This window comes from Lepidothrix coronata, unplaced genomic scaffold (assembly GCF_001604755.1).
Source record: "Lepidothrix coronata isolate B3197 unplaced genomic scaffold, Lepidothrix_coronata-1.0 Scaffold63, whole genome shotgun sequence".
NCBI lineage: Eukaryota > Metazoa > Chordata > Aves > Passeriformes > Pipridae > Lepidothrix > Lepidothrix coronata.
In genome coordinates, this window is record NW_016690243.1 from 2,745,123 (window position 1) to 2,772,061 (window position 26,939).

The 26,939-nt window shown below is 39.2% G+C and overlaps 2 protein-coding genes across 7 annotated transcripts; both read right to left on the reverse strand.

Moving 5' to 3' along the window:
• Positions 1 to 3,553: 3,553 nt before the first annotated feature.
• LSMEM1 (leucine rich single-pass membrane protein 1) lies at positions 3,554 to 12,975 on the reverse strand. 5 transcript variants are annotated; one of them, XM_017817822.1, is made up of 7 exons: positions 12,768 to 12,846; positions 12,525 to 12,651; positions 11,679 to 11,799; positions 10,933 to 11,118; positions 9,198 to 9,329; positions 6,010 to 6,147; positions 3,802 to 4,203 (listed from the first exon to the last, which is right to left on the reverse strand). In XM_017817822.1, exons 4-7 carry the CDS (start codon positions 10,937 to 10,939, stop codon positions 4,016 to 4,018), a joined length of 465 nt encoding a protein of 154 aa, XP_017673311.1. In that variant the 5' UTR covers positions 10,940 to 11,118; positions 11,679 to 11,799; positions 12,525 to 12,651; positions 12,768 to 12,846; the 3' UTR covers positions 3,802 to 4,015. The 5 variants fall into 5 exon arrangements, with proteins under 5 accessions (XP_017673310.1, XP_017673311.1, XP_017673312.1 ...); XM_017817823.1 differs by lacking the exon at positions 11,679 to 11,799; XM_017817824.1 differs by lacking the exons at positions 11,679 to 11,799; positions 12,525 to 12,651 and having other exon boundaries at positions 12,768 to 12,865.
• An 847-nt stretch (positions 12,976 to 13,822) lies between these two features.
• On the reverse strand, positions 13,823 to 25,196 carry IFRD1 (interferon related developmental regulator 1). 2 transcript variants are annotated; one of them, XM_017817818.1, is made up of 12 exons: positions 24,844 to 25,196; positions 23,070 to 23,174; positions 22,118 to 22,199; positions 21,568 to 21,692; positions 21,129 to 21,286; positions 19,685 to 19,735; positions 19,413 to 19,591; positions 19,202 to 19,310; positions 17,680 to 17,814; positions 16,327 to 16,455; positions 15,270 to 15,365; positions 13,823 to 14,516 (listed from the first exon to the last, which is right to left on the reverse strand). In XM_017817818.1, exons 1-12 carry the CDS (start codon positions 24,887 to 24,889, stop codon positions 14,427 to 14,429), a joined length of 1,305 nt encoding a protein of 434 aa, XP_017673307.1. In that variant the 5' UTR covers positions 24,890 to 25,196; the 3' UTR covers positions 13,823 to 14,426. The 2 variants fall into 2 exon arrangements, with proteins under 2 accessions (XP_017673307.1, XP_017673308.1); XM_017817819.1 differs by lacking the exon at positions 24,844 to 25,196 and adding an exon at positions 24,383 to 24,523.
• Between the last annotated feature and the right edge of the window lie 1,743 nt (positions 25,197 to 26,939).

Sequence of the window (26,939 nt, forward strand, 5' to 3'; positions counted from 1 at the left end):
TTTGCCTCAAAGTGATAAATTAGCAGCAGCACTGTGCTGTGACTGTTTCTACTAGAAAGTTCTCATTACCATTCAGAGGTTTTGCTGGCTCGTCAGTGAATCGTGGATAGCATTTTGATTGCTGAAGTGCGGCCCAGAAACCAGAAAAAGGATCGGAAACAGAGTCTGTAAAAGCCTTTTCTTGAATTCTAAGATTGATTGAGTTCTTGAATAGGACTAACTTCTTTGGCCTTAGTGTTACTATTTCTCATGAATCTCAGAGGAATTGATAGAACGTTCACTCTCCCTCCACCCCTCTCTTTAAATCGTAGCATTCTTGTTAATCTGTCAGGAAAATAAGAACATTAACATGTAATGGACAAAATGTGCCTTTTTTTCCTTAATTGAAAAGAATGTTCCTCTTAATCCCACTGGCACAAGGCTGCAATCTAAGGTAACATGACCCCAAGGAAGGCAAGCAAATGTCTGCACTAGCCAACCCTCTCCTATTTAGTACTGTATAGTCTCCCCACACTTAGTTTCACATAGTCAGATACTGTCTGATGGTTTGAGGTTAACAAGAACGTGGACTGTTGTGGATGCCTGGAACAAAGGAATGAATTTCTCAGCAAGCTAACCAGGGGAAGAAAGTATTTTTTCTGTTGATGCTACCCAGCCACTTAAAGATTCAGCCAACACTTCAGGGACTGCCATGATGATGCTTTTGATGGAAGCTGGAGGTATTTTCTTGGTTAAGTCTTCTAAGTGTTTATCTTTGCTTACCAGCATTTCTCTACTACTGTCCAGGTTTATTCAGCAGAAAATTTCCTGAAACCATGTTGTCATTTCAGCAGTGATAGTACTTGCAGCACACGAGTGTCAGTGGCACATTATTAAATCTATCTGAATCCTCTGTGCACCCTTTTCATTTGCAGTGGACTAAGAGAAATACTAAAAGGCAAATCACTCTGTGTAGATACCTCTACAGGCTGCAAATAAGAGAAAAAGGAAAGAAGCAGTACTATCGAGGACAACAATTGTGATTATTGTAAGATGAAGCTGTTACTGTCAGATCATCTTCCTCCTGTTCGTGGTTGTAATACCAGACATGGCAAAGGTTCTTGAGATGTGCAGCCATACAAGAACAGAGATCTTACCCATGTCTGCAGGAGACATTGTAACATCCATATACAGCACAGTGGTTATGCAGTTGGAGCTTGGAGTTCACTAGTCACTTAGCTGTTTATTCAAGATGAATTATGGGGCTCTAGAATGAGCTGTAATTCACTTCAGGGTCAAGTTTGTAAAAAATTTTAAAGGTCCAGTATTGGTTTGTTTGGGACTACTTCACTGCTAGTAGATTAGAAAGAAATGTTCCCCTAAAGGAGCCACTACTTGTTTCCGCTTAGGGGGTACTCCAGAAAGTGTTGATGGAGGGATTGTGGTACTCTGCTGTCAAGACAGCCATCTGAACCCTCATATAGAAGCAGTTCTGACTGTGAATGGGTATTGGTTACTTGATCTGAGAAGCCATAAGCAGCTGTAAGCAGTGCTGCCCCATGTCTTCCTTGACTGCAAGTGTATCCAACAACAACTGTGTTTCAGCAGCACTAACAGGATGAGCCTTGGACCTTTGCACTTTTTCTGTCACTGATCTCACTTGCTGATCACTGCAAGCAAAGAAGCAATTAAATATGAAAAGGTTTATCTGGGGTGTCAGTCCTGTACGATACTGAGCATGCCTGTACATTGTTATGCCCCAGCTGGTCACAGTTGAGGGCACTCAGCATCTTGGAGGATCAAACCATGGAGTGAAAAAAACCCCAACACTTTTAATCAATAACAGAGACAGAAAAAGTGGATTTATTATGAGTACTGATTGAACAACCATGTTAAGAGTAATTGAGGACAAGATCAGAGAGATGAGGAAACTTTCATTTCTTGGGGGGCTGTTGCTCTAGGACACGTTTTATTCACAGTCTCCTGCCAGAAAAAGAATCTATTGGCTCTTGGTATCAGTTTCTGTTTGACCACACAGACTGCTCTGATAGCTGCAGTGGAAATGAGGGTGAAATCCATGTGTTTGAGATTGCCACTGAGTGCCAAATACTGGAGTTGTTTCTCCCTGGCTCACAGGTACAGATATGTGTGCATATCTGTACCAAAAGGCACATTTGGTCCATTACATGTTAATGTTCTTATTTTCCTGACAGATTAACAAGAATACTACGATTTAAAGAGATGGGTGGAGGGGGGTGAATGTTCTATCAATTCCTCTGTACAAGGCAGGAACTTGAGAGCAGTTGCAGTAGCTACAACGTGAGTGGGAGAGATGAGAACTTAGTACTGTCACTAAAAAGCAGGTGACAGCTCAGAGAAGAACAGAGAAGCAACACTACAAGTGTCATGTTTTTAGTCTTAAGATAGTGTTTCTTTTGTCATTTAACAGCATGTACAGAAAGATATTCCTTACAACTTTTCTACATCATTTTTATCATTCCCTGGTAGCTATATTTGAGTCATCTTTATAAAAACTGTTTGAGGCACCTAGAGGAGATAATTACAACTACAGCTGTGAATTAAAAGCAGGAGTAATAAACTCTTAAAATGGAACTTCATGGTTTTCATGTGAATAATTTGACAGTAATACATCAGGAAAATGAAAGAAGATGATGTGAAACATAGGTGTAAAGCAAAGCCCTCCTAGTAAAAGGAAAAGAATTGCTGGGCAAATCCAAGTAGAGTGATACCACGAATGTCTCCTGGACTGAGTACTTCACTCTGTTGTAGACAATGAAATAGTCATCACAGAAAGGACTGTCATTCATTCTGGAAAAGGAGACTGCAGTGCAAGCTGTTGACTTCGGTGAATTTTTTTGTAAAATTGTCCAGAAGAGATAAGAAAGAGTTGGATGAGAAGAAGAACTCAAACTAAAAGAAAAGATGTTGGACATATTCCATAGTGTCAGCTGCCATCACACCGTCATGATGGGAGTAACCAATTTATTTATTGATATTGGAGATGCCTTCATAATGTATGTTCCAGTAGCAGGTTCTGAATACTAAAATGACAAAGCACCAGTCTCTTATGGGTTCACACTTTCAGATGTTGGTCTCCACAACTGTGTAAATTCAGAGTGAGAAAGTGTCGGCTCCTTTCACCCTCTGAGGTATTGCTCCACTTTAAAACCATGAAGGTTCCGACCATATTTCACCTGGCCATTCTCTGATAGTAGCCAACAGCAAGTATAGGGAAGAATACAAGAACATGTAGCATTTTCCCCACATAACTTCATAAAAACACTTGGCCTTCACCCAGAAACTTCCCTCAGATTGCAAGTACAGCATATTAGCATTGCTATGAGATGGGTTTGCTATGATTCTGTTATGAAATTAACAGACTGAGTCCTCTAAACCCATTTTTCATGTAAGACAATAGGACACCCACTCAGTCAATTTTGGGCTGAATATGGCACGTTATGAAAGGGTTTGTTATTATTCCAGTTTAGAGGTTTTCCACAAAAAGAGTAGTAAGTCAGTGTATTCAAATGGACAGAAAGGAAAACCACGGAGCTCTATGGCAGAAATGAATTTATTTATAAGTTATGAAATCCAAAGTTATCCTTAAATACAAATAATATTAAAATAAACACAGAACTTGTACCAAAGAAACAGGAGAATGATTAAGTGAACAAGGTCATGCTGGAATCATGTGAACAGAAATCATGATTTTCTGTAATCATTCACTTACATTTAAAGTAAAACTAGGCCCTTACCCCTGCAATTTACAATACACAAGGAATCCAGAACTCTTGCCCCAAATTGTTGACAATCTGTTGTTTATTGTGACTCCTATGGGCTTAGTTTTAAAAATCTACGTCCAAATAAACCAGGATAAAATATTATTTTCTAATATTTTTCATTCAGTTGGCTTTTCCAATGCTCCGGTGACCATATCAGAATGCTTAAGCAACCTGTGTGACATATGTAAAAATATCTGAGTCATGAATATGCTAAATTTCATTCCAAAGAAAATCTATTCTCCAGGGACTTTGAGTTCAGCGTGGGTTAATAGGTAATCATGGAGATCAGAAGACTTAGCCTTAATTCCTGATTGATTTAGATGCTTTAATAAAATATTGTTAATTCTCTTCAGCTCTTCTATGTTCTTCTTTTCAGATAGTAGTCTGCTTGATATTTGGTCCATCTTGTTTCTAGTTTGAACTTGAAAAGGAAAATGTACCACATTAAATTGGTAACATTTAAGTCAAGAGCATCACTACCCTCACTTGCATTCCTGTGAGAGTTTGTAGGGAATTATGGTGAACAAAAATATTAACCAGGAAAACAACTGCAGAACCTAATGATAAGAAGTTATACATTTGATAGGTTTACCTGCTCACTACATTCTTTAATTGTTTATTTTCTGTTTTGGGGTTTTTTTCACTTTAGTGCAGTGTAATAAAATAAACTATGGCTCAGATAATTCTGCAGTCTTCAGGAGCATATCTATTCCATTAGTTTCCCCAGGAAAATGCCTTATTTAGGAGCTCCAAGATCCTATTTGTGGTCAGTATGTGCATGTAGTTCTCTAAAAGTACAATTACGGCACTAATTGTATCACAGGAGCAAAAAAAAAAAAAAAAAAGCAAAGCAAACTACAGCCACATCACTGGATTTCTTAATCTTTTAAATTAAAGGAAAATTCTTGCAAGGATTGGCATTTGGAGGCCAGCCTCCTCTAGCAAACAAATGTGCCAGAGCTATTTTTGTTTTGGCCTTCTGAAGTTAACAGAATTTACCCATGGGTTTTGAAGCTTAAGTCTAATAGTGTCAACACTAAATGAATCTATGTATGTGGATTGCAAACATAATCTCAGATTATACAACATAACATATATAAACTGAAACACCACTGGAAATCAGTTTCAAAAACCACAGGCCTCCACCAACCTGAGCCCAAGCAAAGTGCTTTAATTCCTGTAAGAAGGCTTTTCACTGTTACTTTATCATTCTTTTACTAGAGTAGCACATTACTCATTTTTCTATACCAGGGCTCTACTTCAGGTAGCTCCCTATTAAATAAATCAAAAATTCAAGTATAAGGTATTTCAGTTAGGATTTTACAATCACGTCACTTAAAATCTACTTTGCGTTCTTTACTTGTCTTATAGTCCATTCTTTGAGTGCCTGTAAGAAAATTTAGTTAGCGTTAGAATTTCCTGTTCAAAAAGGAAAATTAAGATTTTTGCTGTGTTCCAGTAAATTCCCCACTACAGGATATAAGAAATCTTGATTTTGCATGGATTCCAATTCATACAAAATAGACTTTTAAATTAAAATAATGTACCTCATATTCTGTTCAATACTATTACTCAGAAAGCCCCATGATGACAAGGGTTCCATAAACCATATTCACTTGCAGCCATGTGTTTCGCTAAGCCCACCTGATCAGTCTTAACAAAGTGGAACAGTAATGATGTCTACAGGCTCAATTCTACACGCAAATCTTCATATATGTTATCTAATTTTTTTTTCCTTATTTTTGAGATTTTCTTAGTTCAAAACAAACTTCCAATCAGTACTTAGATGACAACCCTCAGGTCCTCCTTCAGGTAGCCTGATTTAAGTGTTACTCTGAGTGTAATTCCAGTTTCAGTGGAATGACACCAATACTGAGTTTTATCTGTAAAGGAGTGAAAGGCACATTGTCAAAGTACCTCACTGCCATACAATCACCTTTAAATTTAAATTTCATTTCCAGTCAGCATTTTTAGCAACACAGTATAAGCCTCCTGATCTAAATTCTTCACAGCTGTTGAAGAATAAAATTGTGCCTTTTAGCTCAGAGAGTGAGTTGTTTGCCTGTGCTTCTGCCCCCAGGACCAGGACCCACTGCCCATAAGCAGCCAAAGCCTTTGACCGTGCAAATACAGCAGTAGCATGTCATAAGGTGGCATGACATGTATCATCGAAGTTCTTTTTCCCATTGGCCCTACATTTTTAGGAACCAGTCTTTGGTTTACTTACTTATTAAGAATATTACAAATGAAACAAGTGCCAAACTGATGATCAAAGTAAGAATAAAAGTGATGAAGAACAAACACTGATTTCCTGTGTTGCTCCCTGCCATGTTTTCTCCAGTGCCACCAGCGTTCTCCTCCTCATCTGTTAAGAGATGACAAATCGTTCGGTGATAAAGTTTGCTAAGGTTGGTTAAGATAAACATGACAAAATGCTTCTGGCTTCATGAAATGATGCAGAATACATTATAATTTTGGCCAACGGATTTTATTTCCAGTGATATTGCATGAGAAGGAAAGAAACCAACTTTATGTACTCATCTTGAATTTGGAAATATAAAAACTAATACATCTGTTATAGCTGCTAGAACATATTCAAGAAAAATATTTCTGTTGATGAAATACACTGTTTTGTTGAAGTTGACCTGTTTTATGGTTCAGTGTTTTACAGCTGTTTTACATGTACAAAGGCTGCAATGAAGTTTCTATCCAAAGGCTTTCTAAGGGCTTGAATGGATTTAACCTTTTCAGAAGAGAAGAGAGAAAAATTCATATTGAAAACCAAGGTATGGATTCATCCTACACATTCATCCTCTAGATTTGCTTCTTTTTCTCTTTGATAATAGAAGTATATCTGGGATGATTAATCTCCCAAACTAAGCACCTCAGTTAAGCTCCTGATGTTGGATAGGATAAATGTAGGTCTTGACTGTCTTTAGAATTTGTTGGTTTCATTCCAGTAAATAATGAGGTACCTATTCTCCCAGTTGCCAAGAATTGAACAGACTTTCATATGGAATACATATGTCTTCCTTTAAGCACGGAAAGAATGAGGGGAAAAAAAGGAAAAGCAGCTGCAATGGTGCCCTCAAATCAGCTCGACAAGCCAGTTTATTGCTATTTAAAGAACATGTGTATAGGGAAAGTAAGTAGTTTTTCTCATAGAAACAGTTGCAATCAAATGTGAGGTGGCAATAAAGCCCAAAGATAACAAGGGAATACCATGTGGAAATTCATGTGAATATAAAAATTTTATACTTGAGATAGATTCATTTAATCTCAAGTTTACATCCTACTGTAACTACTTACTAAGATTTAGTTTTATTTTCTGTTTGGGGGGAGGAGGAAACTAATGGAATTTCATTTTCATGTCAGTCTCATATATACTAAAATTACATGCAAAATACTATAATTTATCCTCCTGTAATTGCTGTCTTCTGAAAGGGAGAATAGCATGTGCATCTGTGAAAAATATATTTCTAAACTGTGTACTTGTTTCAGCTGGTGGAAATCTCTGAGGTCTTTAAAACTGAGCCTGTAGCAATAAAACTGAGGGAAGGTTGCATATGCCATTACAGCACTATAATGACCCAACCTGGGGCTGAGCAATCCACTGAGCTAGTAGAAGATCTCTGGGAGTATCTCTAATTTTCTGTATTGTGTTTAACACACTCCTGCCTCTGAGTAACCTGGAATGTTTTCATATTTGGGTTTTGAGGTTCTATTGTTATTCCCTTAGCATTCATAACAAATGCACCATATAGTAAGTGCCTGCACCAATATTGCTTTCTAATCAGAATAATAAGGATGGGTGGGGCCTGCTACTGCTGCTTGTCAAGCATACTAAGCTATCAATAGAGGTCTCAAAAATGGTCTAAGCTCCGCCTAATGAGTGCTTCTTACTATTTCATCAGGCTGAACATCCCAGACTGCAGTGTTGTGTGGAATTGGTGAACACACATTCTTGCCAAACAGCAAACAGTGGGAACATTTAATCATCTAAAACATAAAGAAATTACTGCTTTGCTCTTACTGATGCAATCAAAATGTATATACAGTTTAAATAGCTTTTTACATCTCTCTGATTTTCTGGCAAGAGAACCAGAATTTTATGCTGCTGAATAAGGCAGGTAAGGACTGTGAAAAAGTGATTTTATGTATTTAATTGTTGAGATAAGATATCTACAGAATCTCCAAGCTTAAAAAGTATTTTAAAAGAATAATTCTAGAAGGAACCAAGGCACTTTACAAATTTATGAATAAAATACATATTAGGCTACCTTTATTTACTGCTGAAATATAGGGAGGAGCATGCATGCAATTATTCCAGAGAACCATATATGATTCCACAGAACCTTGTATATTTACCTGAAAAGTAAACAATACTGTCCAATAAAAATTGCAAAAGAGAGTGAAACAGTTACACCAAAAGGAGTTTCTTTGACATTAAAACCAAGGTATGCCATTGTCTCATTTTTTACTTACAGAGTGTCAATATCAAGATAATCTACATATGAGAATTAAGTACTTTATGTCTAACATATTTGCATTAAATGCAGAAACCAACACCTAATGCAACCGAGTTGCATTAGGAAAATATAGAGGACTTGGAAACAGATGTAAGGAGAAGACATTTAAGTTCCATAACAAGAAGCATGATTAAGTTATGGCCATTTGAAACTAATTTCATAGTTGTTCATTTCTAGATTTCTTCAGCCAAATTTGCCATTATAATAAGGGAAATAAAAGCAGATTCAAATATTGTTATGTGGAATGCTGCTGAAGAGCTCCAGGTTTTAAGATATTTTCAGGTCACAAAGAACTGAAATATATTGTAGTTATTGTAGTTATCATGAGTAAAAATATTCTTGTTAATTAATTTAATAAATAATATTAAACCAGTAGAAGTCATATCTGAAACTATAAGTAAAGAAAGTCTGTGAAGTAAAATGCTTAAAAGTGTCATGGGATATTTCAGATAACTGGTCTGAGAATCTAGGAGATGTGTCTTAAAGGAATGAACAGAAATTCTCTGGTACTTCTATTGCCATGTGTGAATTTTAGTGCTTGGAAAGAGTTACAATGCTATTTATGTAGTAGGTGTATGTTGAGCATTACTAGAGACATTATCCTGCAAGGGATCACCTCATAAACCCCAGTGGAGATGGAAAATAAGTTCAGTCTTGACAGTGAATCCCTAGCAAAATGCAAGGATTTTCAAGAACCTAATAACTTAAATACTCAGCAAGGATAGCTAAATCATTATCTTATCTGTCTAAATTAGGCCATTTTCAATCTTTTTCTTACATTTTTTTCAGTAAAGAGCTTGACATACATATTGGCCTGTTGTCATCAGTGACACATAATGTGGATTGTGTATATGGAAAACCATAGAGCATAACCTATCATACCTACCTAGTGAATGCTGGGATTCATCTGGACAAACATTTAGCTTGTTTAGGTTGTTTAAGGAATCAACTACATAAAGCTTTCCTTCTTCATGCGTATCAGGCAGGTTAATTTCCAAGGAAGGCCTCTCCATTGTATCTAAGGTAAATAATTTAAAAGGTAATTTAACACATGGATATGGGAAATAACTGGTAACAGTTGGTGTCCTGTTCTAAGGAAACACTGAGCAGCCTAAACAACCCTCAAAATAAAGGAATTTGAAGGACCAGCACACTTACTTGAAGGCAAGGATAACTCAGTACATAGCACTTGTTTATTCTTGGAGATCTTTGATGAATATCACATTTAATTTCTACATTGTGCTTGTGCACATGTGTATACTTATGCATACATGTGTGTGGGGAAAGAGAGAGAAAAATCAGCCTGATTGGCTCCAGCATTGATTTGAATGGTACTCACTCAGTTGTATAGCCATTTGGTTTGGTGAGGTAAGAGGTAGGGTGAGATTCTGACAACAGTGAAAGACAAACCTTCACTGACAGGAAGGATGTCACTCAGGTCCTCTGCTTTCAGCATCAAATAATTTAGAGATAAGACAGAGAAATCAGGTATGGGTATACAAGATAAGCAGCAAGAATATCTGTCTGCTTATATACCTTAGAATAATACTGTGAAGTTATTATTTGTGAAAAATGGAATAGAAAAATTAGTCTTCTAAACTGGACAAATTCTGGACAAAGTAAAGGTTAATGGCAAAGCCTTTTCTTCAGACTAATACTCCTTGTTTTAAAAAAAGCACTGGATGAGGCCCAAACTGCAAAAGCAGTTTCTCTGTAGAGTCTGAGTGCATGAACTCAGTGAATGATTTTTTATATAAATACAGTTTTGAAGGAATAATATATATAGAAAAGAAGCAATACCTAAGGAGGCTCCTCTGTGAATTGCACATTATTCCTTATCAGTCTTTTGGTTTTCTTTATGCAACTCTGATTCCAAAAATGCCTCCTAGAAACAAACAACAGTTCTAGCCATAAGGAGATGGAGATGCTCTAAGTAGGCAGGTTTGACTACACTTGTCACTGAAAACTCCCTCTGTAATTATTGAAGAAAAATACATTCCTCCAGGTAATATTCCTCTTATTCTAAGATACATCCTTTTGAACTTAGAATTGCAGCCTAAATGTTCTTGCTAGTGAACGTAATCTCACAGAGATTAGTTTAGATTTGGAGTAGAATACATCTTACCATTTAGTATTTTATCAAAGCTCCCAAGTTCAGTTTTACCTGCCAACATAAATCAGCACTTCACGGGATGCAAACCTCTTATTGATGAAGGCTGTTAAGCACCTAAGGGTGATTTCTGAATCCTAGATGGGTTGAACTGCCCTCCTGATGTGCTTCTGAGCTTTCTTTCCTTCTCCGAACAATACAGAACACAGTGTGACCAGATTCCTAATATAGCACTAACCTTTATAACCTAAACTTTATAACCTAAAGTCTGAGAAATAAAGCCCTGAGTGTTTGCCTCAATAAGTCTGAAGACTAAGCACTTAAAGCACTCTTGACAATGGGGCTTGTTCTTCTGCTAGTGGAGGTTGACAGGACTACATGGATACTTTCATATTTCTGTTTAATAGCATGTAAGAAAAGATTACAGCTTATTTTTTTACTCTGTTCAGACCTGTTGCTTCAAAATATAAAGAAAAGGTAGAAAAGCTGGCATAGTAGGGGTTAGCCTTACCTAGCATATGACGTTTAGGTGTGCAGCAGTAACTTCAGGACAGATGGCTGTGTCCACTGTCCTTCCTCTAGAACATTAGGTGGTGCCAGGCAGCACAGTCTGCGAACCACGTTCCCCCCAGCACTGCCTCTGCTCTGCTCTCTCCCCACGTGCACATCCGTAGCCAACTGCAATCACTACAGAGCCCTGCATTTGAACAGCATGCTGAAAGTTACCACCCTGTGCACAAAGGCTTTTGGTTATTTTTAGCTTCTGAAGAGCAGTTGTTTCTCTTGGGTATTTTGATTAGTACCTCCCTGCAACTTCAGGGAAGACTCTTCTTAACAACTTGAGCTGTAATAAGATTCATTAGTAGTACGAATTATATGTTTCTGCATTTACTGTTAATTTTTAAGCATTTATGCATGTAACCACAGGGAAGATAACCATTATTAATGCAACAAAGTTTATACTAGATTTGTTTGATTCCATTGACATGACAAACAAAGGAGAAAGGATACATACATCAGTGTCACTGGCCAAAAGTACTGATTATTTTCCCAACAAACTAATGTAAACACTGAGGTTTTGAGATTCACTTTATCTTGTACTTAAAGACTTTTTCTCCAATCCGACTTTTAAATTTCTTTTTAAGCTGTTGTGGTAAAATTAAAATGTAGAATGAGAACACACTGAAAATTCTTCACAGAAAAAAAAATAAATAAAATCTAAAAGGTTAAAACCCAGCAGAATGAAACATTACTTACGACATAATTATATTCAGTTAATGTGCCAGTATGGAAGAAATCAGCCAGTGAAAATCACATGAAGAAAACTTGTTCTGCAGTTCTTCTCTCTACTTTTAGACCCATAGGAACCTGTTGAGTCCTGCAGGACCCATAAAGACAGCTATGAAACAGACTGCCCCTTTCAGTCTATATTTAGCATTCAACTTGGCTAAGTGTACTGACTCCACAATACAGAACTGCTAAAAAAGAAATCAGCACATACACAGCTCTTTTTTATTATATTGGAGTCATGATAATATCCTGTCATGGAGAATGAGGTTTGTTACTAATGATCAATATTTCACTGACCTTTCAGTTAGTGCCAAACCTTTTAGGTTTAATGCCTGTTTAAAACTCATTTGCTATGCAGAAGAGTCAAATCTATGACACTGTAGCTATGAGCAACCGGTTTGCTATGCAGAAGAGTCATATCTACAGTATTGTAGTCATGGGTATTTTAAAGGCATATACTAGAAAAACCAAGGTCTTTTCCTCCTTCTCCCATATGCCTTACAAATTCAAGTGGGACATTATCACGGGGTGGACTAATTTATATGCCATCCTTAGTTGTTTAGAGATTAAATTCTGAGGAACTGTTGGTGAGTACTGTAATTGCTCCTTTGCCAACAGTTCTTTTGATCACTTTTTTCCTTGCTGATGTTGCAGAAGGTAATGTTACAGCATGCTGCACTGACAGGCAGCTGATGCTTATACAGAGGGACTGCAGCTCAAAATAATAAATCCTTTCTGAAGCCATTCTATGCCTAAAATTCTGAACTCCTTTAAACTGACAAACACATCTTCCAGGAAACCGAGAGAATAAACCTGACTTATAGCTCCTCTGTGAAGCTCTGCCACTGCCCAGTCTGAGTGGCTGGGACAGCAACACAGATGTAACAGCTCACTACTTTTCTGTGGGAGTCTCCAAGAAGTCCTTCCTCTAAATAAGGATCTGCAAGCCAGAAAAAAACCCCCTCACTTCCATTCCCAAAAGAGTCCTGACACCAACATAACTGTAGGACAAAGACCCAGGCCTCTCCAGTTTTAAGCTTGAAAAGGTCTACAAACCCACCCGATCTCTGCAGGGCAGCAAAACAGCCTGTCTTTCCTCCAACATCTCCTGGAAGCCATCCTGGTCACTATGGTTGGCAGCTACCATGTAACAGGGGAAAGGGCAACCACATGCTTGGCCACCTGCCAGGAAGTGCTGTAGAAATACTGGACAGGAAACTATTAAAAGTGTTCCTTTACATGGGCAAAGGATGCCAAAGGTGACTACCCAGAAGCCACAGGAGAGGTCAGGGAACAGTTTAACTGAAAGGGGACAGACTTGGTCTGGGCACACACAAGCAGACAGCTGCTTCTAGTTCAAGGATCAGAAGTTTCTTCTTCACTTGTGTGACACTGACAACACATGTTCATCAGACTGCAGATTTCAGTTGAAGGCCTTGATTTGGAGTCAGTGATCAGTTTTGTAAGCCAAGCAAGTTGTTACATAATTGATTATTTGAGGGGGAAAAAAGGATAACTTAGAAGGTAAAACTCATTTGTCTATATAAATTTTCTGGAATAGGTTCTGCTGTAACCAGAAACTTGAAGGAGGGAGGACAAACAAACAAAAAAAACCAAACCCCTCCGAAAAAAACAAACCCAAAACCAACCAACTAACCAACAAACCACCCCACCCCAAAACAAACTTTCCCTTATCAGAGCAAGTAGCAGTTCTCAGGGGCTGGTGAGATTTTTTGATGCAAGGTTTACTTCCTCTGCTGGTAGCCTGACCTACCATTTTGAGAATGTAGTAGAGGAATAGCTTTCAACATTACAAACACAGGGGAGCTGGAAGGGCCTCCTGTAAGATAAGGGATGAGGTCTTTTGCAACACCAGAACTAGAAAACATTTGACTATTACAAAAACAGTGACAAATGAGGAGTAGGCTGTTGTGCAAGACCACATGCAAGTAAGATACACCTTTGAAACACAGCAAGAAAGACCGTCATGTAGCACCTACTAAACCTCTGAGACTAACACAACCACGTCTGAATGGGCAAAAAACCAAACCCATCTGTTTCAGCCTTTAGGTTTTGCTGTTGTTGCAGCTTTTCAATCATGAAATAATCACTTTTACACAGAGCGCAACCAGTGAGAAACATCTTTATTGCAAAAATTAAATATCCAATTTCAGAACACAAAAATCTTGCTTTTGTTTTAAATTGAGGCAAGTATTTGTCATTCACTACTTGTCTGTCAGTAGAGGTTATTAAACTTCATAGTCCCTGTCAGGATAAAGTCATAGAAACATAAAAATTTCTTTGTCCATCTGCCATTGAAGAGTTAAAAAGTTACTCAATTTCACACAAATATGGTTATCTTTTCATATTAGCACATTCTTACCAAAACACTTGATCTATAAAGTAATTTACCTTTATATGAAGAATCCAATCTGACTACAGTTATCCACCCCATTTAACATTTCAGTTAAAATATATTCAACCTTTGGAGCAACTGGTGGCTAATGCAAATGATATAATGTATCCCTGCTCCAAATGTTACATCAATATATATACAGTGTATATGCAATGAAGCAACAACATGCATTATTATATTTACAGACTTTACATAACATCCTTGTGCACAAGTGCAAACTATGACTACAGAAGTTAAAAATTCATTTAAATGTTACAAATTTATTTTACTTAAAAATTGAACCCCATTGAAAATGAGATCTAGAAAAATTCCCCCACATCTGCTCTTTTATCACGACATTTACTTCTAGCCTTTGTCCGAGCCTTGAATGCTGCAGAGTTGTACAAGTGCTACAAAATAAAAAAAGAAAAATTTATTACAGATGTTCATAAGGCTTATGCTCTTCAGAGATTTTTCATGTTACAAAACAGATGAAAATATCTTTTTATTAATTTTTGAAGTAAATTGGTAGACTTTCAGAAATTTATAGCATACTACCCTTGCACCAAAGGCTGATTCATTTTCATACATATACATACATTTAAAAGAAATTTGGTTTGTATAAGAAAGACTGAGCTACAAGCAATTCTGGAAGCCTGCCAGTTTTGAACATCATACAGACACAATGTAGGTTAAATTCACCCCTAGATTAAACCTGGTAGCACCACTGCTCAAATTATATGCAGGATGAGTACATTCACAAGCAATAGACCAAAGTCATCCTCCTAGTGCCCATTTTACACTGCAGAGTTTGGGATACTGTCTTTATAAAGACTCTGTTTCCATGGTTTCCTGTAGGTCCCTCCCTGAAAAACTGCAGTTGTCAAAAGAGACCAAGTTTCACATGTGTGGAGTGTGAATCTGGTACCAATCAGCAACCATGTGAACCTTCAGACCCTTGGGAGAAGCAGGAGCAGACACATGCCCAGTGGAAAACCTAACTAAGAGCTCAAAGGCACATACAATCAAGGCTGGGTTTCATTCAGGACAATGAGGCACTGATAAAACTAAAGCAACAAGTTTAACGATAACAGCTTCTGAAGTGCAGCAGAAATGTATTAGTGTATGAAGCAAAGAAAATTCATTAAGGTGCAATAACCTACCCTTTCAAAACGGGATATCTTCATTGTTTTAAGAGTGGCAGCATCTAGCATTACTGGTGGACCAAGCTCAAACACATTCCGAAGAAAGTCATTTGACTAAACAAGAAACACAAACAATCAATTTCTCCTCTAATTATCAAGTCTCCAAAGTTGACTACTGTTAAATATGAAGTACTCCAGTAAGAAATAGTAGGATTCGTGTCAACTTGCTGCTGTTTTTTGCAATTATGTCAAGAGCATTTCCTCTTTCAATCAGAATAAGGCTAAGAACAAAAACTGCCCCCTTGAGAAGACAGAGGGAACTCCCCCTGCCTCTATTGATTTTTTTGTCCCAGCAAATGAGGCAACTCTTCTGTTCTACACAAGATCAGGCAGCTGAACACTGATCCATGTTTTTGCAACACAGCAGTTTTAAAATAAAAGTAGTATTTGAAAAAACTGAAAAAGCTGCTACATGCCTGCTACAAGTCACATAAAAATGCAATTGACACTGGACCAAGAACTTTAACCCCATGATTATCAGAGCAATTTGGGAGCATAAGGTACATATGTAGCAGAAAGAGGAACTGTAAACAGATGACTAGTAAACAAGCAGTTCCCAGAACAGAGATAAGGACTTATCTCTTCTCTTCTGGAATGCTCTCATCATTGGGGTGCAAATTGTGTTCACTATTTTTGACTGAAACTTTGCCTTCCTTCTATAGGCTCAAAAGGGAAGGGTGGAGGCATGCAGCTTTGTAGCAGCCAGATGACCACACCACTCTGCTGAAAGCAAGCATAAGGATTCAGCAAAAACTCTGAAGCTAAAAAGATATCCAGTTTAAATCTCTTACTTCTTGGAGAAGTCAACTGCTAACCCAGCTACAACTCAGAAGCAGCTCACCCAGACAGTTCTGGCTCACTGCAGTTATTTCTTTAAATGCTATCTTTTAACACTTCAAATGCAAAGCTCATCATTTCACTAAGTTCTGCTCAGGATTTTGTAGTTCAGTCTGAATTACATCAAAGAAGCTAGATAGTAAAGAACAGTCTGAGCATGTGTCAAAGACCAGCTCACCTGCAAATGATATTGCATTCCCGACCCCAGGATCTCCTTGAATGTATCGTAAGTTTGTTTTTTCACCCAGCAGTCAATATACATGCGCTCAGGTCCAAACTTAACCATCTCTGTAGGAAAGTCACGCTCCTATCCAAAAATCAAAGGAAACAACATATATAATTTTAATTTAAACATTCTTTTTTACTAGGAATTTTATAGATCTCAGTGAACTTTATTTTCATTGATAAATTGGGCACACTAAAACTTTCCACACAACATAATATGCATATACTAAAGATTGTATTTGTTCATAAAAATGGAAGCACACCTGAAGTTAAATCTCATGTAAAACTTGAAGCTGATATTCTTCAAGTTAGAAAGCATTTTTTAAAAGAAAACCCCTTAACTTTCATCTTTAAAATTACTTTAAGAATTAAGACCTATCTCCAGAAAAAACAGTTCTGTCTGCAGGAGTCACCCTTAAGTCAGTCTGTAAGCCTCATTTAGTCCCCATCTTACAAGTATGGGGAGCTACATTTGGGACAACGGAATGTAACAAGTGCTAACAGATGACTCAGATTCCTCTACAGGCAGAATCTTAAATGTGACTTCAAATCCTGCCAAGCATTCTCCTTCGCTTTCAAGTTGTCTAACTATTCTGAATATCAACTAATATTTACTTGCTCTTACCCATACAGAAGTGAAATAATTATCTGACAAGCAAAAATAAAAATCAAGTTCCAGAGGTGTAAGGTAACAAGATAACTAACCATGATAGCAAGTTTTAGAGCTGTCTTAGAGGCTTACTCAGTTATGTCACTAATCAAGTATTTTTAGCATCCTGCTTTGTGTATTATTCTCATAATCTGGATATGCAAACACAGAAGATTATGGTACTACACTTAGGACAACAACTCACAAATGCTTCTATGGCCCCTGACAGGTATCACTTGTGATATACCTTACTAAGTTACTGACTGTTGTGCTTAATAGACAAAAAGTAAGATTTTACAATAAATCTTTTCACAGAATTCAGGACACTATTTGGATGTCATACAAAGCTTTCTATGAAAAAAATTCCGCTCATGGTGTAAAATAAAAGAGAATTTAGTATTTACAGTACAATGTTTAGCCTTCTTTAAAGAAAAAAAGACCTTCTCTATATGAAAGTCAAGGCTGGAGCAAAACAATTACTTTTTGTTCTAATATTCCTAAAAAAAGCAGTTCTATTTCACACAAGTGATCAGAATTTGAAATCTCATTTCAAATTGTCCCTCTTGTTTTCTGAAATAGTAATAGTGTTTGATAATAAAACTATTTTCCCTAAATTGTATACTACATACTGGATTGTAACTAAAACAAAAGAATCACCTCAACGGCCCGTAGAACGTCTCTGAAGACAGATCGCTGCTTTCTTTTATCCACTTTGGCCCGGTGCTTGTTTCCATCAGTAGCCAGAGCTCTTAGTTTCTCTGTTAGAAGGTCCATATCTTCATAAAAGAAATCCTAGTTAAAAAAAAAAGTGGTCACATAGATTAACAAGAATGTATGTAAACTTATTTAAAAACAAGTTTTTGCCTTTTTTTTTTAAATCTGAGTGTTTTGTCATGTCAACTAAATAGGGCAAGTGTACTGTACGCTTTTTGAAAGGAACTGGTCAAAGGCAAAACACAGTAAGCATTTTTAACCTGCGCTGACTGTTAAGGATCCAATGAGAAAAATTTGTAATGATTAAAGGGGCATTTCCTCAATGGAACAGAAGTAGTTTGTAGTGAATAGGCTCGTTTGTTAGTGCATTTAAAGATTTTAGTTACTTGCAGTCAGCTTGACCAAATAAAGGATCAAGTTGCAATCTCCATTTAGTTTTCTTTCAGAGTTGACTTCCATAGCCAAGAGACTCAAATCCCCACTGTCTGCAATTACACAAAAGTCTCAACGTATTGTTTTGGATTATGCAGTGCTAGGTTTGCCATGATTCCTGACTCAATTGGAGTTATCTTTTCACTTTAGACAGTGTTCCGGCAAAGCACAGCAGCCTTGATCAAGTTAGGAGCCATTAGGCAGCTCTCCCAAGCTGTGCCATGACTAAGTGGAAGGAGGCTGTTTCCTTCAGAGCTGTCAAGAAAACAGTTTGGAAATTAATGAGGCATATGGAAGAATGCAAAGGCAAGTTTAGCTGTGTATGAGGAAATATCAAGCAGCTTTCATCTAATCCAACTCAAAAGCAAACCCCAAGAAATCTCAGATGTATTAATATTGGTATCTGTGCAAAATTTGTGCAAATCTTTTTAAAGTCTCCCCTCTTAAAATGACTGCCTAGTCTTTAATTGACTAAAATAGTCAAAAATGCTGTGAAACCATCCAGAAATACAAGTTATTCTTCTCAAGTTACCTAAATAAGGATACTGAAAAAACAATACTTAAGTCAACACGTCTTCCACCTAATGACAGAATTTTAGCTGTGAGAACAGAATTGTGCAGGTTGTGAATTACTTGAATGTGTCTGCATAAGCATCTGATGAGTGTTCCCACTACAGTAAACAATACTGTTTTATTCTGAAATTTCTCTTGGGATTTCTTAATGTTTTAAAAGCTTGTGTTGAATTTAGATTTTAAATCTTGCACTCCACATTTCTAGTTGCTATTCAGTACTATTTGATGTTTTTTGTTTCACTGGTCCTGTTTTGCAACATAGAAGTTAGTGTAAAAATGACAGCTAAATTGCTGTGAATCAGTGCTATACCCACTTAGATTGGGGCAGACTCTCTTAAAAGAACAAACCAGGGAATTGTCTGCCACTTGTGGAGATCCAGGGTGCTATGCAACACAGGTTAAATATTATGTCTCGTCATCATCCCAATGCAAGAAAATTTAGCTGCTGACATCTACTTACAGCATCTGTTTCACGTGCCAGTTCAAACAGAAGGGCTAATGTTTCTCCAGCAGCTATTCTCATGTTGAGATCATCACAAGACAGCAGACTTGGAAGTTTATGCAAGTGCCTAAGGAGTAAGTCATATTCCATTAAGGTGTAAGTTTTGTTAACACCATTTCACTGCATATAAACAGTATTACAAATTCTGTTTTCCAAGAAAGATACTCACATTTCAATTTTCTTCTTCACTTCATTCATCGGACAGATAGTCAACAACAGTGTCCATGCTAAGAGAGCACTGATGTGAAGCACAGTATTATGGGTACTTGATACACCATTAGTATCTCTATCTCGCTGATAGGCCTTTGTGAAGATGTTTTCTAGGCATTCCATAGTAGAGTACAGTTCCTGAACGAGGGAAAAATATAACGGAAGCGGCTTAAGATTCACACATTTTCATCTTGTCAACTTAATTAATTAAAAAAGTGTATTTATCCTCACCGTTATGTCATCGGTGACAATGAAACAGCAAATCCCTAAGCAGGTTGCACACTAGACACAAAAGAAAAAAGTGTCAGTATTTGACATAAGTGTTACAATGGACAAAACCTTCAAACTTGGACCTTTGAAATTTAACATCTGGAATAATGGAAACTTGAGATTACAACTTTAGCAGAGTATAAAAGCCTGCAACTCTGTTTAATTCAGCCGCTTTGTAATACTTATCTCCCAATTCCCATCTACACTCAGGATGATTTTATAGCTGTTACTCTAACAAGCTTTCACTTTTCATGTATTATTATTTAATATAGCTTCCAAAGCCCTTGAAAGAGCTATACATAGCACTGCTTTCACCAAATTATTTTAAATCTCACTAGGATTCATTACTAGAAAGTATGATGACAAACAGTAATGGACATATGATATTTATTCACAGCTGTGGGCAATATTTTCCCTTCCTGACAACTATTACAATCAAATGGCATGAAAACTCTGAACTGCAAGAGCCTTTCCTTGAACTTTGCAACTTCTACTGTAAGGTCCTACTCATCTCTTCCCTATCCTCAATATTCTACTCCAATTCCTCTCGCAAAGAGTATGGAAAAAAATGTTCGAAGGTCACGTTTACACTAACCACAAAGGACTCAAAATGACATTTAAACAGGACAAGCTTTCATAGCTTTTGTTTGTTTGTAGAAATAATTGCTGTTGAACCAGTTCTACCTCCTCTTGCAGCTGACAGGATCTATTGAAACATAGCTTGAGTACAATAGAGTAGCCACCCATTTAATGATAAAGGCAAGTTGGAGAATACTAGTTAAATCTCTGAAGTTTTTAAAAAACTCAACTCTTGGCAAAAGCTTTAGACTGTCTTCACTAAACATTTCAAGCATACCACTGATGTATAGATGAGATGACTGGGCAAAAAACTCAAAATACTTTTGGTAGTACAGTACAAATGTACAAGTGTATTACGTATGTAGTCCCAGCTGTGCTATATGTGATTTTATCAAAAATAAATATAATTGCTTAAGTAATATTCCTGGGCTGTTAAAGAATAAAATTAAACTTTAAGAATAAAATAAAAATAATACAGGAAGGATACATTAATCAGTGGGTAAACTTTAATTTTTTTTTTCCTATAGGACCTCAACATCAGCCCTCAGAACTGCAGAAAGGAGACTACAATACAGTGAGTTCAGACACTTGTCAAAGTACTACACTGAACAGCTTTTTAAGAAGGTAACCAAGTTGAAGAAGAGAATCATGTTCAACCTTTAGGTGGGACTTTTTAAGTCAGTGAAAACTGCTATATCATTCAGAGCATATGTCAGCACTATGAGTACACACTAGTGTGGTAACCTTTAGTTCTGGATTACACAATAGTGAGCTGGTCAAAAGCAGCCCTCTGTCCCTGCCTGGCAAATAAACATTTCATACTTACAGCCTGTCTGGCTTGGATACTGGCTGTTCCGTCACAGACAATCTTCTTCAGAACTGGACCAAGAGTCTTAAAAATCTCCTCACTTTCAATTCCTGACCCCATCTGCACACACAGAAGACAGGCCAGTCCGGCAGCTGCACACTGTTCGTCACTCTTACCTGGAGATTAACACACTATAATGAGCAATCACCTTCCTTTAACATTTAAAGATAGTAGCATGAAAGCTTGCAAGTGGAAATTCAGAAATTAATAGTTACAAGATAATTTCAGTTCATTTTCTAGGACAGTTAAAATATGACACCTAAATTTCAAAAAGGAATGTTAACTAAATTATTAAGCACTCTATAAAGTACTAGAGAGGCCTCACAGTCTAAATTCCTTTTAAGCAATGTGCTATTTCATAAGGATTATTGCTTTCTATAGCAAGCATGTTCATTACCTTTCTTTATGCAGCGCTCAATGCTATCAGTTAGAGTCATTCTCCTTTCCATGATAAATTCATAGAGTATTTTAGAAGAAAAAGCACTTTTCAGACTTTCAAGGGCTGCTTGTCTTGTCTTTGCACTGTTAGAAGAGAAAAGGAAGACTTCCTGAAATCAGCACACATCAGTTAAACCTTGCCTTTATTTTATGGTAGTTTATATTTGTCTGCACCCAATAGTAGAGAAACCCACACAAGTACAATGACGTAGGAAATGCTACAAGTTGCCTCCTTACTCAAGGACAGCAAAACTTAGTTTGGAGACAAAGTTCACAGCAGCACACCAGGCTAGAAATAAAGTCACTCTACTTCAAGCTATTAGCAAAGTCTAACTCATCCAAAAACTCCATGGAGGGAAAAAGGTCTTTTCAGATCCAGAAGTCCTCATCAGCACGAAATAATCCTAACCTCAGTAAGCATGTAAAAACATTTGATGTGTATTTCCCTTATTAAATCAGAGGAAGCCAGCAAATAATGTACGAAAGCATTTCTTCAAAGCAGACTATACCTCTTGTCCAATGTAAGATCAATAAATCCCTTCAATTTATATTCCAAGTCCTCTTGAGTGGCTTCTTCATCAACTTCAGGCCCTAATCCAGAAGAAATAATTTCATTAGCAGGCAGAGTAGTTCCAACACAGTGTTTTTAACACTGAGAAACCAGTTTAACACAGACAACAGCTACATAATTGCTCAGTATTATCGAAGCTCAATGGTATTAATCCTACTACATCAAACCGCCACCCAAAATACTTTTATAAAGACTGCCCTGTTGATACGTCTGTGCTGTTTCTCTATCTGCTCCTTACATGTGCCAAGAATGTATGGCAAAAAGAGTCAGATCTTACAAAAATTTGCTTCAGCTCATGACCATCAGCCAGTCCTGTCAGCAACATGTTTTCATCCAGTCCACTACACCTACCCCCGGAGTACAGTGGCGTGCTCCCTGCTCATGCAGTGAGTATTGTCAAAGCAGCCTGTCCTATATGGCATCGCTTTAGAAGCCTCTGTGACATGAGCTCAGTTAAGAGTGGCAAGTATTCCCAGGGAAGGCTCCCTGCCTCATCTCTCTGTATCAGGCTTTCAGGTCTCCTCCTCCCAAGAAAAGGACATTAGAGCAGTCCCGGTTGCAGAGATCTAGTTCACAACAGACAAACGTGACTCTTCCCATCCTAAACTCTTCTGCAGTTCTTACTGCCTCAACTTTTATGAAAATCAATGTCTTATAATGCACCTTAAAATTCTTATTGTCTCTATGTCAGAACTGTATAATACTAATAGAAAGGAGCCTCGTGAAACCTGGAGTATATTTTTAGAAAACAAAAACAAACTAGACTAACAATCACACAATGTTAATGGAATGTCACTATTTTGCTACTGCTATTTACAGTCTAGTACTTAAACTACTAAGTCAACTCAGGTTTTTTATTTTTACAAAGATGGATAAATGAAAGAATTTACCATCCTCAGTGAAGCTAGCAGGATCACTGAAGCCACTGCAGTGACTCATAGTTTCAATTGAAGCATCTTCATCACTAAAAGGCTGCACATTTCTGGGCTGACCACCTTAAGGAAAGATGAATACAATAGTTTGGTCATTTTTCATATGGAAAAGAAAGATCTGAACACCAAATGTAGAACTGAACTCTCCCAGCAGATTCACTCTCCCTGACCCAACCACAGAAACAACACTTCTGTCCTCTGCTGATTCCCTTACTCTCACCTATTCTGAAGGCTAAGTCGGCTGTGTTCTGGAAGACCAGTTGTGAATGGTGGGGAAGGACCCACTTAGTACCGATCCAATTCCTATTCCAGATATAGGTCCAATTCCCACTCTAGATTTAGCATCTTTCTACAATCAACTTCAAGTTAATGCAATTTACTGTGACGGTGCTTTAAAAATAGGTCTATATTAATTCAACTGTCAGGACAAGCTACCTAAAAAACTGCCATACAATCTTCAGTTTTTAATTTTGAGGAACTTCAAGACAGTAGAAGTTAAATATTTAGGCAATCATACATTACCAGGTTTAATGCAGGATTTATGGGACTAAGTTTAGTATGCGCAGCATCAGCAACGTGCAACTTCTTTAATACTGAATTACAAATACAAGCCAGTACATCAAATGCTTCAACAAGGGATAAAAGTTTTCCCTTTTGGGACCAAGAAGGCCTTGGTGTGGTATCTTCAAACTTTTTGAAGAAAGTAGTATTATTTTTATCAGTAGTCATCCCTACAACTTTTTATATCTGTTATTTCTCCAACAGCTACCAAAAATCATTTACTCTGAACTCCATTCTTCCAGCTATTTTTTTGTGGCACAACTGACTCTAAATTATTTAAGAAGGCAGCATCACAGAGCTTGCCACCTTCAGGACTACCAAGATCCCAAAAAACTATTTTTATACTTTTTGGTTGGATCAGTGTCCAAGCACTCTCAAATTAAATCACACACCAAATGTTTTGCTGCTTTTAGCCATATCTACCTGTATCACTGACCATAACCCAAGAGAAAAACACCAGTCAATGCATGAACGAAGAAATTTGGAAGCTCACAGCTCCAGCACAGCCACCTTCTTGTTTGATGTCTACTGATATCAACTGATATCTACTGATATCAAACAGGGAAGTTCAATGGGAGAAGTAGCAAGAATGACAGCAAGCCCATCACAGACTAAAATAAAAGAAGCTGCAGAAACACCCTGTGAATTGCACTGGATACTAGAGATTGATGCTGCTCACGGCTATGGCAGCCCGAAGTAAAATTTCTCACCACTCCATAAAACCTCCATTCTGCCCCGGCAGCAGCATCTCCGCCACGCACATTCCCAATCTGCACGAAGATTGTTTATTTTACAATATCCTATTTTAGGCTAAGAACAAGGGGGGGGAGGTTTAGAGATACAGCAGCGTTTCGGGGCACAACGGCACCGTCTCCCCGCGCTGCGCCGCGGGCCCTGAGGCCGCTGCTCGGGGCGCTCTCGTCGCCGCCGGCGCCAGGGCGGCCGCGCCCGCTGTCCCCCCGGCGCATGCGCACGGTGGCGTGAGGTGGCGGTTTCGGGGCCGGCTCCTGTCACCCGCTCGGCCCGGCCGCAGCTCCGCGGCGGCCCCCGCCCGTCCTGCTGCTCACCCACCGCCCACAGGGAGCCGGGACGCCACCAGACAGGGAGGAACCCTGCAGCCAGGGGAAACGCCGGCTGGACCCCGCGCTCCTGCCCGCCCGGCCACGCTCACCGGCTCCGCGCTGGTGGTTGCTCCCTCGCTTCTTAGGCTTAGGCATGGTCGCAGCGGCGCTCGGCTCGGCTTGGCTCCCGCGGCCCCTCTCCGGGTCTCGGACTCTCTGCTCCCCCCCGCCCGGGAATGAGCGACAATCAGCCGATGGAAGAGCAGGAGCGCTTTTTACTCCAACGCCTCTGCGAGGCCGACTTCGCGGTCCGGGGCAGCGGGGGTGATTGGCGAGAGCAGGCGGAGGGAGAACCGGCGGCGAAGGCAGAAATCCCCGTGGAGGCCCGTGAGCGGAGTCGATGCATCTTTCTCCTCTCAGACACCCGGGGCTAAAGGCGCGGAGGAGGCGCCGGAGCCACTTTTATAGCGCCGCCGCCTGCGGGGGCGGTGCCGGGCGCCGCCGCAGCCAATGGCCGGGCGCTGCGACGGCGCGGGGGTGACTCAGCCGCGCGAGCTCGTGACGTACGCGCGCTGCTGCCCAGTGGCGGGGCCGGGACGTCAGCGGCGCCTCGCGCGCCACGCCGCGGTGCACGCCGGGAGCGGGCCGGGCGCAGCTCGGGCCGGGGGGGTGCGGGGCGCGGGGCCGTGCGGGGGCGCGGCGGGCGGGGACAGCGCGGAGCTACCCCGGGGTCGCTGGGATACGCGTCCCGCACGGAGACTTGAGGGCCGCTGGCAACGGGAAGTGTGCTGTGCGGGGCCGTGGCCGGCACTGCTCTCCGTGTAAGGCTGACGGGGAACGCCGGAAGGGTTCACAGAATCACAGAACAGTTCGGGTTGGAAGTAATCTCTAGAGATCATCCGGTCCAAGCCTTCTGCCAAGGCAGGGTCACCTCGAGCAGGTTACACAGGGACGCGTCCAGGTGGGGTTGGAATGTCCCTAGAGAGGGAGACTCCATGACCTCCCTGGGCAGCCTGTTCAGTGCTCTGCCGCCTTCAGTGTGAAGTTCTCGAGATGAAACTTAGAAGCTGTGTTTTGAAGCTGTGTTTTAGTTTATGGCCGTTGCTCCTTATGCTGTTGCTGGGCACCACTGAAAAGAGTCTGGTACCCTCCTCTTGGCACCCACCTTTGAAGTATTTGTGTGCATTAATGAGATCCCCTCTCAGTCTTCTCCAGGCTAAACAAGGCCCAGCTCCTGCAGTCTCCCTATTAAGAGAGATGCTCCAGACCCATATTCATCTTTGTGGCCTCTGCTGGGCTTGCACCAGTAGCTCCTTCTCTTTCTTGTACTGAGGAGCCCAGAACCACTGTGTAATTTTCACTTAAAAACAGATATGCAGGATAGATGCCTTACTTCTTCACAACAGATTTTCTCCCACATACTGAAATGGGTTTTGTCACATAGCTTCCGATTTAGAGACTTGTATTTTATATAATTTTTAATCCAAAATTGATTTTTTTAATGTTCACTGCTAAACTTCAAATAAATAAATAATAGGATAATAAATAAATAAAATAGGATAGCATTCCTATCCACCAAAAGGAGGTTGGTTTCTAATGTTTCTGAGCTGTGAATGTTTGTGAATGCTCACTGGTGGGCCATATCAGAACTGCACTGTTTGAGGGACTGGAGGCATTTTTGCAAAATGTGCTGAAAAGTTACATAAGACACAATAGCAATTACACTGTTTGAATTCCTTTGTGTACAAAGTGTATTTACACTGACTTCCAGAAAGGTAAACTTCCATAACAATTCTCTATACATGTTACATGACAAACAAAGGATTTAGTGACCCATTTGTGCATGCTGGGTCAGGAAATGCTGGAAGTGTCTATTTCTAGAAAACGGCAGCTGGCTCTGCCTGAACCTGATGTTTTGCATTGCTGTGCAGCGTGAGCCTCCTGGTGAGCGATTCCTGAGTGTTCTGGTGAACATTTCCTTGGGCATAGGAAGGTCAAATTTCTGAAACGGTTTAGGCAGACCTGTTTAAGAAGAGCAGAGAGGAGACAGAAGTCAGTATGTACTGCATGTGTACAGGACAACATGTGAATGTCTCAGGGGCACTACTTTTGATCCTTCAGGGTGAAATGCTAGAGCAAAGGAAGCTTTCCAGGTAAGTTGACAGAGGAGTTGCAATTAGATGCGGAAGGCATAACTGTACCCTTG